Here is a 13,983-nt window from a genome sequence, read left to right as displayed (position 1 = left end):
TTCAGGAATTTTAACACAGAAATATTTTAAAAAGGTAAACTACCATTTCACAAATAGAAAAACCTGTAAGATTCAATTACAGTGCTGTCCCTACCACTAAATCATGTTGCAAACTGGGCGAGTGATTACCTGCTCTGTTTCCATCAGATGTTGGAGAAGTTAGCAACCAGCTACTTCATAAGACATTACGGTATTTCAAAATGTAAAACACAAGCCTAAAAAAATGTCTCTCTTTTAGAGATTCAGTTGGGGTTTTTAATTGTTTTTTTTTTTAAACTAGTAACAGTGTGGGGAAAAAAGGCAATCAATTTGCTTGTAATGTCAGATACAGAGCTATTTAATAACCTGCAGAAATGTTGTATAGCAAAAGGAGAAGAGTTTAGAAGTATGTTCTCCCATCTGGAGATGCTTGTTCTTTTTATTCTTGTTTTTCTGTTTGGTTTTTTTTTCTTTTCTTTTTTTTTTTTTTAAATAAGCATTACTTTGTTGCCGTATAAATGAAATATTATTTTTCCACAATACCTAAAAAATACTTTAAGAGTTATAGTCTCTAATAATCATATAAGGCTTTCAAACTTACCTAGTACAAGTTCTGTACTCTTGGTGCTGCTAGCTGAACCATGGGATACTGCATCACTACAGCCTGAAATTCCAGAAAATTTGGAGGAATGCACATCTAAGTGATTGTGTATGGTCTGCCCACACCAGTCAGTATATGGAATGTCTGAAAAATCTGACATAAACAAGGTGTTGCATCTTTGTTATTCACACTTGTCCTCACTTCAAATGCTTTTCTGATTTTTCAACAATGGTAAGCATGCAAGACACTGATGCACTAAGTACTGTGCATATAAACCAGCTGGCAACTAGATGTTGGATTTTGGACAAATTGTCCTCAAAATGTCTAAAAGTAACTTTTTTTGATTCTTAAAATACTCGAGTGAAAATAATGAACTCTTTTTGACACTGAAAGAAGCCTAAAAACTATCACACATACAGCTCTTATTGATACATCTGTGCTCTATTTTACGTAACATAATAAAGATGCTCTTACATACACATAATTTTTTTTGCTCATACAATTACCACAGGTGTTGCAGATATCACACATACAGCTCTTATTGATACATCTGTGCTCTATTTTACGTAACATAATAAAGATGCTCTTACATACACATTTTTTTTGCTCATACAATTACCACAGATGTTGCAGAAAGGGCTCTGACTTCATCAATGGAAAGATGTAAGATTCTTCTGGGAGGTTTCACTATCCACAGCTTTTGGAATTTTGGATTTGAAGAGATGAATATAAAATCCATGCTTTTAATTGTTGCACAGTTAACAGAACCACAGAAAAACACAGGTCTGAAGGGAATTCTGGAGATCACTTAGTTCAACCCCTTGCTCAAAGAAGGGTTCAGCTCAAAATGAGATGAGGTTACACTGTGGAGTTTCCCCTTAAGTTCAACTGGAATTTCCATTCCTGCAGCATGTGTTTGTGGCCTCCCATCCTTTGGCTGTGTGCCTCTGACAAGAGCCTGGCTCTGCCACACCTGTAATCCCCTTACACTATTTGAAGACTATAGCTGGGACTTTATTTGCCATTCCTTCTTGATACTGAACTCAAGCTGGAACTCAGCTCTCTGGGCCATTCCTCACGTTTTGTACATCCCCCTTGCCAACAGTACTCTTTATGTGTTACTACCTGAATTTGTAACACTTGTAAAACAGTGAGGATTCCTACTAAGCATTTTCATTAGTTTGACAGCAAGCATCAGTTTTCAGGACGTGGATTTTAAGTACTAAATTAGGTTTCAAATTTTATGTTTTGATAAGCTCTTAGAAATATTTAAAAGAAGCATGCAGACACCTAGTCAACCTAACACCACTAGAAATCGAAAAGCTGGAAATGACCATAGAAATACCATTGGTTGCACAGTGAGTTTGTTACGGAGAATTAATTTCAAGGTCAACAGTCAGTAAGAAAAAAAACCCTTACAGATTAATCCATTTTAAAGATGAACGAAATTCAATATTTTCATTCAGTTTTATCACACCTCCCCACAAGAAACACTAACCTGTACGACTATATGAAGAATTAATTTTGTTGTTAGGCTGATAACCCAGTATTTGAATGCAGACACAGTAAAGGCAGTTCTCATCTGTGTGCTCCTGTAGCCCTGTATCCTCTGTATTTTCTAAAAACTGAGAGGCATCTGATCGGCTCGTATTCATTATTTCTGTGAGACTGATCTGCTGTCGGAGCATCTGAAAAGGGCTTTTGACAACATCACTTGTACCTGATGGAAGACCTGTAGATAAGTAATTAGACATCAGAAAAACAAACAAAACCAAGCAACCAGCATTATTTCAATTAAATTTCCCCTTTTAAGCCTTTTAAGGCTGGGGAGGGGCTGTGTGCGAAGATCTAGAAACTTCTTTTTGAGTGGTTAAGCTCCCAAGATTGTTACCATTCGGGAAGTAGACGTCATGTTTTAGTCCTGGCTTATCATATATAACAAAACATTGCAAAGGACAGAATTCAACCTCTAAACACACATACTGTACACACATATTGTAAGAAGATAAGCGGTAAATCCTGACATTATATCAACATTAGTAATACCCATGTAACACTAATGTTACCAATTTCATAGTGTCAAACAAGGTTAGTACAATATACCAGATGTTTAAATGACACATGCACCAATGAACACAGAAACGCAACTTAAAAAACCTGTAACTTAGTGCCTGTAATAGGAAGAAGCTAGTCTCAACAGCGAAGAAACAAGCCGAAGACACTTTAGTGACATGCTCTTCCTTGGGTGGAAAATACCAACAAATACTTCAGTTACTTTACACTGAAACTTAGCAAGCTACAGAAACACACCTTCAGGAAAATGTTTATATTTAATATATCAGTTTTATATATTACATTACACAAAAGAAAAAAAATTATCAGTAAGGTGTGTCTATTTGGATGTTCAAAGTGCTTGTAATAAAGTTCCAGTTAACTAGGAGGCAGGACAACAGCTATGCTACACTACCTTAGGACCAGTTTCAATGCTTCTTTTTCAGTTGTCCTACTGAAAAGACACATATTGATGCCCTACAGATTTCTGACTACTCTGGAGTAAAAAGGAAGTGCATTCCAGAACAAGCCAGGCTTTACAGACCACTTGCAATTCTCTTGTACCATGTCACATCACCTCTGCTGATCAACTGTCATGGAAACATCACAGAAAGACAAAATTTACTTCTGAAATACACACCTAACACCTTTACTGGTTCCTATAAATTCACGTGTAATCAAAGGGAAGTCAAAAGGTAGCAGCTCAATATGTGGCATACATATTTTATCTCAGCTTAAATTTTGTTACTGTCTTTAATGCAGTATCACTACCAGTCTTCGATTAGCATTAGCTCGTATTATAATCAAAGATAAGTAGACATTCATCCTTTGTTTATTAGAGCAGGACCAAGCTTATGTTGCTTTGAAACAACACCACATTATCTCAAACTAAATAAAACAGGGAATTAATGGCCTGCTATCGTGAATCCAGAACACAGTTCTCAAAACATAACAGCTAAAAATAACCTTTTCTGTAAAGAAAAACCAACAAATAAACCAACACCCCACCCAATGTACAAATAAACAACAGAAAGGTACAGGAGAGGAGCAAAAACAGTACCTCCTGCATCAGGTGCGAAGACCCTAGCTCCACGGTCATCAAATGGAGGTGTGGTTTTCTTCTGGAAATACGGAGTTTCCTTTACCTGGAATATTCAAGTGAAAATTAAAATTAGCACAGGTGATAAACATATACAAAGGAAAAATACATTTTATGAGGAAATAAAGTGTTGCCCATCTTTTACTTCAGGAAAAAGATCTAATTAGAGGAAGAAAGTAAGAATGGGCTCCTGAGTACTAAAGAAAAGCCAATGAGAAAAACATACATTTGTGAATGAACATGTATTAAGCAAGGCTTATGAACAGCCACTAAATGTTAAAACAGTGGTGACAGGCTGTAACGAAACCAGTGACCCAGAAGTGGCTATTAATGATCCGTCCATGATCACTCTACACCACTGCAGATCTCAGGACAGCAGTGCAAAAACACCCAGGACACCTAAAATATTGCCTGTAAGATGGTTTAGAGTCGAGACGTGTCTCAATTCTACAAAAAGAGTTGAGAGAGAAGAGATGAGGCAACATACATATGCCACGAAGACGGTGAAGGAGAAAGAAAAAGTAGTCATTTCATAAAGGGGGAAAAGAAGCAGGTATGATGGAAAACCTTGCCTTTACTCTAGCTTCAGTAATTTTTTGAGATTAGTAAGAAAGTAATTCAGGTTTGAAAGGCAAAGACTAAGTAAGCTAAAGGTAAGGAAGCCCACTGATTTACCTTTGACATAGACCATTTCCTGGTTTTGATATTTTGATATTAAACCCTGTGATGCATCAGTTTGTTAGATGGGAATGTGTTTTAACCAAGTAGAAAGAGGAAGACAATTGATAAGATGCTTAAAATAATCTGTTTTAACTTAAATATATCTGTGAGATTAAGTCAAGACAATATAATTTAATGCTACGATGATATATACACAAGTAAACTAATATTTAATCAAGATCATGGTAGCAGGAAGTTAACTGTGCAATTGTGCACATCATTTATGGCTGACCAATGAACATATCAATTAGTTGGCTAAAGAGGTATTAAAAAACGTCCACAGACTATGCTAATTTTAGTATAAAAGCTAGCTGTCAATTAAAAATCTTATGACAGCATATTTATGCTACCATTGTTTAACACTCTTCTAACCTAGTCTGTGTCATTATTTGCCTAATAATACAAAACAGACTAGTGATTTTCTGTAAACAGGGTTAGAAAAGAAACTCTTGTTCTCCAAAATGCATTCCTTGAAAGTACCACATCCGTATTTCCTCATTTCTCTAGATCTAATCTGTTCTGATGAAAATGCAACAGTTGACTACCTTTCAGTATGAAAATGCAAATGAACCCATTAAGTTATCACATACATACCTGAAATATTTCATTGATATCCACTGGGAGAGCAAGGCCAATGTAATCATCAGAGCTACCATATGTAGCATTAGAAACCATGGAGCGAACAGAAGAGGAACGCTGAAGTGTGTTTTGGTTAATAGGACTTAACAAATCTTCTTTATCTAACGAAGCATAACTTAAAGCTTTCATGAACCTGTAACATTTAAATAATAAATCACAATCTTGGTAAATCTCTTATTCTGGCACATTAAAAGTAAGAAATACTGCTGACACAAAGACTGTCTTCATCTTCCCACTGTAGAACCCAGAGCTTGTTACTCTGTCAAACTACAGCTATAGACTCATTGCTTTTTTCTGTCTCATATTGTATTGCATGGTTTGGCAGTTCCTTGGGTAAAAATTTTTTCTTTGGAAGTCCTGGGACAGGGACTTGAAAGACAGCAGTATGGAACTTCTGCTTGAGGGGCTGCCAACCCTGCAAACCCACAAGTTTTCTCCAACTTACCAGGCTTTGAAGATTTACAGCCCAGACATGGTCAGTGAAGATTTAGGCTTTTAAACTGCTAACTGCCTCATTTTGATATGTACCTATACACTGAACATACCTTCCCTGGGTATTCACAAACTCAGAGCTCAGCAGGTGCATCCCTGCAAATGCAAAGCTTGAGCCTGCTAAGGTACCAGTGATGCAAGCAAGGAACATTTTTTTCCCCTACTCTAAAGGAGCCACCCGCTAGGTCACCCAAGCATGGAGGAAGAATTTGCTCAACATGAATGCACGAAGAACAAACTTGAACCTGCACAGTGAGCAGAGCTGACTGAGACAAGCAGTCCAAGGAACAAAGAAAGAAATAGGTTGGGAAAATGAGACAGGAGAGAGGAGGCTGAAGAACAAGTCCTCAGTGCTGATCAGAGTCCTGATAATGGAAATTTCACATCTGGCCATTTGTCATTTTACTTCTCATTGAAGATAAAAAACTGTAAATGTTTTCTGCTAATCAACCTATGTAGATGGTCTATATGCAGTGGATTAAAGCTTCCTAGTAAAAAGAGACACACCTTAGGAACAGCAAATTTTCATTATATTACTGCGGATTATTATACACTGGGAGGTAAAGTACAGTAAACATTTGATTTCTTGACTTTCTGCCTTAGAAATAATTTTATATCATTTTTTGTTTTAGATGGGCAATTAAATGTCTTCTTATCCCTAACAGTTTAACAGATTTATACTAAGATAAAATTAAATTATCAAGGTTTGACCATGCATGGTTCAAGACATTATTATGCGATGGGAATGGGCAGAACACAAATTATAGGGTATCAATAGTACTCTTGCTACTAACTAATTCTGACCAGTACTAGTAAACAGTAGCAGTGGACTTACAATAAAAGTCAAGCCATACTTCAAAAGGATGAGACGAAACGGCCTCAATTTGCTCCAGGGGAGGTTTAGATTGGGTATTGGGAAAAATTTCTTCACAGAAAGGGTTGTCAAGCATTGGAACAGGCTGCCCGGGGAAGTAGTGGAGTCACCACCCCTGGAAGTATTTAAAAGATGTGTAGATGTGGCGCTTAGGGACATGGTTTAGTGGTGGACTTGGCAGTGCTAGGTTAACGGCTGGACTTGAAAGTCTTTTCCAACCTAAATTATTCTATGATTCTAAAACCCAAAAAGTTACCAATTGCATTGGTTATTTCATAATAAAGCATTCTACAATTACTCTCAACATAAAATTAAAGATAGAAGTATTAATCCTAAACATTTGTCCCTGCTTTTCCTGGAAAAGCTAACAGATATATCATTAGTAGTGATAAACACTGGTAAGTTTTCATGAAAGCATGTCTGCAGATGATAGGGTGAGAGCCATGATCAGGATTTGAGACATGCACATTAACATTTTTTGTTGGTCTTTAAAGACATAGGTGGAAAATTTAGCCTCACAAAATAATTTATGCAAAGAAACAAGCTTTTCAACCTTTTGAATGAAAAGAACAACTAGAAACATCACAAAAATCAATTTACAGCTGCTAGTTGCTACGAACACATGAATTTGTCAATGAAGCATGAATCAAAGAAATTTTTCTGAAGACTGACAGAAAAATAGCCTTGGCAGACAAAAAAAAGACAGACTATTTCTTTCCAATTTAATACTTAAACAGCAGTTAAGGACAATATTTATCCGGAAGTAGTAACATACTCTGAAATTAAAAGGACCACAATTATTCAGTGCAGACACTCAGCTGTAAGCAGCAAGAAAAACACAGACACTAGTTATATCATAGTCTTTTTGAACAATTATATCAGTAACCAACAAATTTGGCAATCTCTTATAATATGTATGTCTGCAATTTTTTAACCTTATCAGAGATACGAGCACTCCAGCCATTTCAGTTCAATGTTAAACAGGTCAGCTCAAATCCTTGAGATATAAAGAGATCACGAACAGCTAAGCACCAGGAATACTGTTAGTATTACATTGCATGCAGAGTCTCAGGATGAAGTCCACTGCAGCAAGGCTGCTTTGCACATCAAGAGCATGACTGCAAGGAATGGTACAACATTACTACAGCCGCAACAGAACCTGTACTGCCACTGAAATGACACTGGTTTGTTCCTGCATTAGCACAGGAAGCCAGTGACAGGGCAAGGAACAGCACTTCTGATTTCCCAGATAGTGCAGCTTAACTACGGAATCATCCTTAATTTAATCAGCACACTCAGTCTAGTTCTAAGTTAAGTTTTGTTCCCTTTGTTCAATCACCTTTTATGGCATCTTTACAGAGTCACGTGAAAATATCAACAAATGAATGTTGCTCTTAATCAGGACAAAAATGCATAATAATAAACAGGCACCATATACACTCAACTGGATTGCAGAGTGCAGTTCAGGGACTGGGCATTTGCTGTTCTGTGCAGTAAACAGATGAATAATGTACTGGTAGCTTCTCCCCTTTCTCTCATCTGAGAAAGGATATTTAGGTTAGAACAGAGATAGAAAGTATCTTTTCCCTTTCAATAGTAATGTGGAAATCCAATGCACTAGCTGAAAGATGATTTGAAAGGAAAAATTGGGTAGAAGAGCTTTTAAGAGAAAGTTGTTAAGCACTGACTGTAGCTGCTAGGAACAGTGTCAATGTCACGAGCTAGATATCTTATGTAACTATCCAATTAGTCTTCAGAACATCTAATATTACTCAAAAATAAAGAGGTGACACTGCCATCTAAAAATAAACACTATTAGTAGAATCTTTGCTCTGTTGTAGCTAAGAAGCCAAACCCACATTCATATCAGTGGTACCAGTATCTCACTACTGGCCTCAATGCCACAGTGAACATGAATATAGCATATTGGCAGGAGTCCCTGTCTTAAAACCTCACCAAGTGACATCAAGAAAATTCTCTTCTGAAATATAGCTCTAACTACATGGGCAATTTTGTGTCATTGCAACTTTAATAATGTTAGCAGTGTAATTGCATTTAAGTATTAAAGTGTGATAAAAGGAAACATTTTCCTTTGTTACTAACAGCATTAAAGGGGCTGAGCACAGCTATGAAAGCCGGGCTTCTCTGACAGCACTTATGAAATTGAGAATTCTCATTCTATTATATTATTCTAATACCGATACTGCTCTCAGTGAAGTTATGAATCATTCTGCAACAACTGTCACTTTTAGGTGAAATTGGAAAAAATATTAGAAAGATACTGTTCTTATTGAATTGCTCTTACAGCTTTGAAGTAAGAAATGAGCACATAATAATCTCTTACCGGCTTGGGGTTAGCCGAGAATCCAAGCTGCCAGACTTCATGGTAATAGTGTCAGTAAACAGCACGTCCTTTGCTGGAGATGCTAGGGCTTCTGAGTGAGACAGTGAAGGATGCATCCTCTGCTGTTGTAAGCGTTTTAGTGTAGCATAGCCAAAGGCATCACGAGAACTTGTGTAGCTAAAGTTGTAGTCAGCAAGGCTTTTTATCGTAGCAAGAGAAGGAGCTTTAAGAGACTGGGCTCTTCGGGGAAGTGTATGAGAAGACCCTGGTGGTACCAGGGATACAGAGTTGGATTTTGAGAGAGGCAGGTGGTTAGACTGTGGTGTTGAACAGTGACTTGGTTTAACTGTTTTTGTGCTTACCACAGTACTCAAACTTCCGCAGTCAGTATCTACGTTTGTAGTGTCCACACCTACGGTCTCCCTTGAAGGGCTAGAGCTCATTGAGCTTATGCCACTTGTTGTGGTATCTGTATTAAAACTTAAGCTACGACTCTTGAAATGTGTTTGTGTAGTACCATCTCCTATTAGCCTTTCTCTGCTTGTGTTTTCCCGGTGAATTTCATTTCCAAGACCTTTTGGCAGCTTCAGATCATTGTCTCCAATACTTGGGGTACTATCAGTATCTTCCATGTGCTTAATTCCAACAAAAGAAGTTTCTAATCGTAAAGTCTGGATTTTAGGAACTCTGAAAACAGGGTTGAAGTCTTCCCCAGCAGGGAAGTCTATGCCACTGGAAGGTTCTGTTACTGTACGATTTCGCCTCGGGCCTGATTTACTGTCAGATGATGTCAGCTTTCCTCCTTTTGGATCACTGCTACTTCTGTGTTTTTTATTAGGTAGAGTAAGAGAGTTTAGAATGCGATTTTTCACAAGTCTACTAGAAGAAAAAAAAGGAAAGGGACTACGGTCTTTGTCCTTCGAAGGTCCAGGTCTGTCATAAAATATTTGTTCTGCATCTTCAGTAATATCTAGGAAGAACGTACTAGTGGAAGTACTACCAAAACGGTCATCCTCCATGATGAACATACCTGAAATTGTATGAGACTTTGTCACTGAAAATGGACATTTCTTCAAAGTGTATAAACTATGTTGCGAAAAAGCAACTCTATAGAACCCAAAGTGGGACACTATGTGATTTACTGCAATTTTAATTCAAAATATTTTCTGAAGAACTTTGTAGTGTAAATTAAGTGTCTTGAGGAGTACCTGAGCTGAAGGTCTCATTGCTTCAAAAGAAAAGCCACACTATCTTATTTCAGTGCAAATATCCAGCTACTAGGATTACAATCGATGTGCTCCTTCAATGATATCTAAATATGGTGTATTTCTGGATTTAAATTCCAAATATCCATAGCAAAATTAAGATGTATTAGATACTCAAAATATACAAGAATTTAAATACAGCAATACCCTGTGTATGTGTATATACACACAGAATATATGTATTTATATACTAGAATATTCCTTTGAGGACAACCAAGTAAATGTACCTTTATACCTAAGCATGGAGATTTCTGCAGGATATTACAGCAAGCTGCCATGACTTGACATAAAAACTAGTAACTTACCCTGGTGTTAAAATTTCTTACTTCTACACCAAATGTAAACCTAAGACACTGTTCTCTTCCCTCTCACTTGTCTACATCTCTCTGAATGCGTATAACTGTCCCCTTGCTTGCACTCTTCTTTCTTGCAATAGCACCTTTACACCGTTTGCCTGAACCTCATCCTGCCAAAAGGTTGGTAAGAACACCAAAATGCTGTTTTGTGGTAGGTTTTTAGGGGTTGTATGTTTGTTTGTTTTGCTGTTGTTGTTACTTACTTGAAGGAGCAGATTCGCTTTCACTGTTATGCCTAGAACTGGTGGACTCAGAGTTCAAGCTAAGAGTGCTGGGTATAGAAGAAAGTTCATTGCAGAGCTGCTCCATGTCATCAGGGACCACTGGCCAAGGCTGTCTACGACTGTGTCTCACTGCATCCCAGTTGTGATGCTTCAAAATGTCACATCCTTGTTTAGTTTTGGCTATTAGACCAAGCACGTAGACACAGGTTCTGTATTTAATGTATATATAGAAAAAAGAGCAACAATAATAGCATCTAATTTAACTAAACTTATTTCTCTTTTGAAAGGAAACAGTTTCAAAATAACTCAGCAGAAACTTCACAAAACTGCCAAGTAGCGTTTCGTTAATTTTTATTTGTAAATCAATGGAAGCTTAAGAAATGCACTAAAATATGAGAACAATACACTATTCAAAAATAAAAACTAATTATTACAAAAGCCTGATTACATAAAGTAGAAAAGTACCTTTTTTAAAAAAAGGACAAACATTAATGCAGTAGCAATATTGGGCAAAAGACCATCTATTTATGCTTTTAAAGATTCAAAAAAGATATTGACTAAAATGATGGAATAATAAATTTATTCCAGAGATACTAAGTAGCAAATATTTTAATGGTTTTTTAAAAAAGGAGAAAAGTAGTATGTATCTTTTTTTCACAGGTTTCATTTGCTTACTGCACGTTCTTTCAGACTTCCTACACAATTCTGTGACTGTATAGGACTGAAATTGATACTCAGTCATCAATGATCTTTAATAACTGATTTCCAAGTAAGTGCAAAACTATATTCATGTAAATTAGGTAAGGCTATTTGAAAACCTATGGCGACTATCATCTGTAAATTTTATGTATAAATAAGATACACATACCCTCTAACAGAGAGAACCTCACAATGTTGGGCAAGTGCCATTATATCAGGAATTACATTCTCCTCTTGAAGCAAGTTAAGACCCCAATTTGATGATCCAATATTGCCCTGGAATAAAAGTTTGCCAAGTAAGCTTTGATTTTGATGTGATCTGCAGCACTATCAGTGTAAAGCTTTTGACATTTTTGTTCGTTGGTAGAACAGTTTCAAGCCATACCTTCTCAACGCAATTAGAGATTTGAGCACCCTTTTTGGCACTTCCTAGTCGTGCAAATCCAAAAAAGGACTCGGTACACTGTAATACCTAAAACTGCTCACAGTTAACTACTATGTATTCCTCATTTTGCCAATTCTACTACAGCCAGTAGTATGATCTTGGTTTACTCATTTTACATTCCTCTTACACAGGCATTTTATTACATACCTACAATATCTTCCAGTAATAGTCACCTTGGACAAATGTTCCAAAATAAACTTTGGGGAAGACAGAAAAGCAGCAGATGAACAGTTGAGGTGGCAAATTTAGAAGTGTGGCTTCAATAGGCACAGACACTAGATTTTTGCCTATCCCAAGTACCAGGGGTGTCATAACCATACATATTCACGCACATCAACAGTGGCATCCAACTTTCCTGCAGAAACACTGAATTTTGGACCACCGCAGTAAATACATTAAAATGAGACCACAGTAACTGGTAACTACTGGTTCCATACTAATATCGTTGCTACATGTGGCAATCTGTTCTTTTTATTTGTTAAAAAAGAAAAAAGAGACTATTAAACTCAGAACAAAAAAGGTGCAGTGAACCATTTTCAACTGAAAGTCCAGTTAGGGTACAGAATGCCAACTTGGAAAAATCACACACATTTTATGACAAAAACCCTAATTAATGATTTTATGGGATTTTGCTTAGTTATTTCAGAATCAAGAGTCATAACAGAACTCAAACAACTGCAAAAAGTTTGTAAATCTATTACTAACCAAGGCCCAAAGGGCTGCTTTCAGCTGCTTAACTCCTTCCCACTTATCCAGCATTGGGGAACGAACAGTGTAACTTAGATCTGTAACAATACTCTGAAGGAGAAAAACAGAAGAAAAAAACAAACCCTCAGTTGAAAATGAAAAGGATACCTCAGTCAAACAGGTTCTCTTGCATTTTTAATAAAAGGTAAAGCACTAATTTAAAGTATGCACCCTAAAATGAACAGTGGTAGTTTTGCAATAATAAGCATAAATTAACAGCAATGGTAATGCAAGTAGAAAATGTTAATGTAACCACTAACTGCATGAAGTTAATTCAGATTTTATAAAGATAACAGATTAATCAGACTAACATACTGCAATATATAAGCTTTCTCTTGAACTTTTCAACTATTGTATTCAGTTCATTACATCATCTTGCAAACCCACATTAAAAGTTAATTGATAAAAGCAACTATGAACTGACTTAGAGTTTGTTTTCTTAGCTTTTCAGGATATTAGAAAGAAGATTTTATTCCTTCATCTCCACATTTTTGTATGCATAAAAGGATAGGCACAGTTTTACTTGTCAACGTACAATTTACTCACACGCAGACTGAAAAATTATTTCTACTGGTGAGTTGCTTTCCATTCTAAGATTTTGCTAGCCATTTTAAGAAAAACGTTGCAAGGTATTTCTCTGATATTTTGGTGTCAGGAAGGAATTTTACATGAGACTAGATGGCAAAGACTGTCTTTACAACTTTTTGGCCCCATATAACTTAAGACTTTCATAATCAACTTAGTTTGCAATGACTGTTTAAATGCCATCTCTTTTAAAACATATTTAAAAAGGGTTACAGTACTCCTTAAAATCTTTCAAGTTACAAATAGTTAATATTCTCACCTGAGATTCCAATAAATGGCAGCCCGTTTTATGGTGCACCAGTTGGCCGTAAAGGTGAACTGGCAGGTAAACATGTGGTCGCTGTAATCTGTCAGAAAGACAAATCATATGCTTTCCCAGCAATTCTGACATTTTCTTTTAAAATAAATTACACTGCAGTGTAATGCAATGACTTACTCTTGAGTTTTTTCAGACAAAGAGGATTCTTTTGGACAATTTAGAATAGAATAGATTATTTCAGTTGGAAGGGACCTACAATAATCATCTAGTCCAACTGCCTGACCAATTCAGGGCCAACCAAAAGTTAAAGCATGTCATTAAGGGCACTGTCCAAACGCCTCTTAAACACTGACAGTCCTGGGGCATCGACCACCTCTTGAGGAAGCCTATTCCAGTGTTTGACCACCCTCTCGGTAAAAAAATGCTTCCTAATGTCCAGTCTAAACCTCCCCTGGCGCAGCTTTGAACCATTCCCATGCTTCCTACCACTGGATCCTGTGGAGAAGAGCTCAGCACCTCCCTCTCCACATCCCCTCCTCAGGAAGCTGTAGAGAGCAATGAGGTCGCCCCTCAGCCTCCTTTTCTCCAAACTAGACAAGCCCA

General features: G+C 36.9%; 1 protein-coding gene across 1 annotated transcript in view; it reads right to left on the bottom strand.

The window, feature by feature from the left end:
* RICTOR (RPTOR independent companion of MTOR complex 2) overlaps positions 1-13,983 on the bottom strand; it is a 67,698-nt gene that overhangs the window by 1,892 nt on the left and 51,823 nt on the right. The window contains exons 25-33 of the mRNA XM_009285155.2: positions 13,381-13,468; positions 12,495-12,587; positions 11,514-11,620; positions 10,625-10,854; positions 8,801-9,830; positions 5,046-5,223; positions 3,693-3,777; positions 2,079-2,312; positions 581-733 (exon numbers count right to left, since the gene is read on the bottom strand). Coding sequence (XP_009283430.1) covers positions 581-733; positions 2,079-2,312; positions 3,693-3,777; positions 5,046-5,223; positions 8,801-9,830; positions 10,625-10,854; positions 11,514-11,620; positions 12,495-12,587; positions 13,381-13,468 — 2,198 coding nt within the window. The remainder of the gene's footprint in view (positions 1-580; positions 734-2,078; positions 2,313-3,692; positions 3,778-5,045; positions 5,224-8,800; positions 9,831-10,624; positions 10,855-11,513; positions 11,621-12,494; positions 12,588-13,380; positions 13,469-13,983) is intronic.

This window comes from Aptenodytes forsteri, unplaced genomic scaffold (assembly GCF_000699145.1).
Source record: "Aptenodytes forsteri isolate BGI_AS27 unplaced genomic scaffold, ASM69914v1 Scaffold120, whole genome shotgun sequence".
Taxonomy (NCBI): Eukaryota; Metazoa; Chordata; class Aves; order Sphenisciformes; family Spheniscidae; genus Aptenodytes; species Aptenodytes forsteri.
This window is presented reverse-complemented; position numbering and strand designations above follow the sequence as displayed.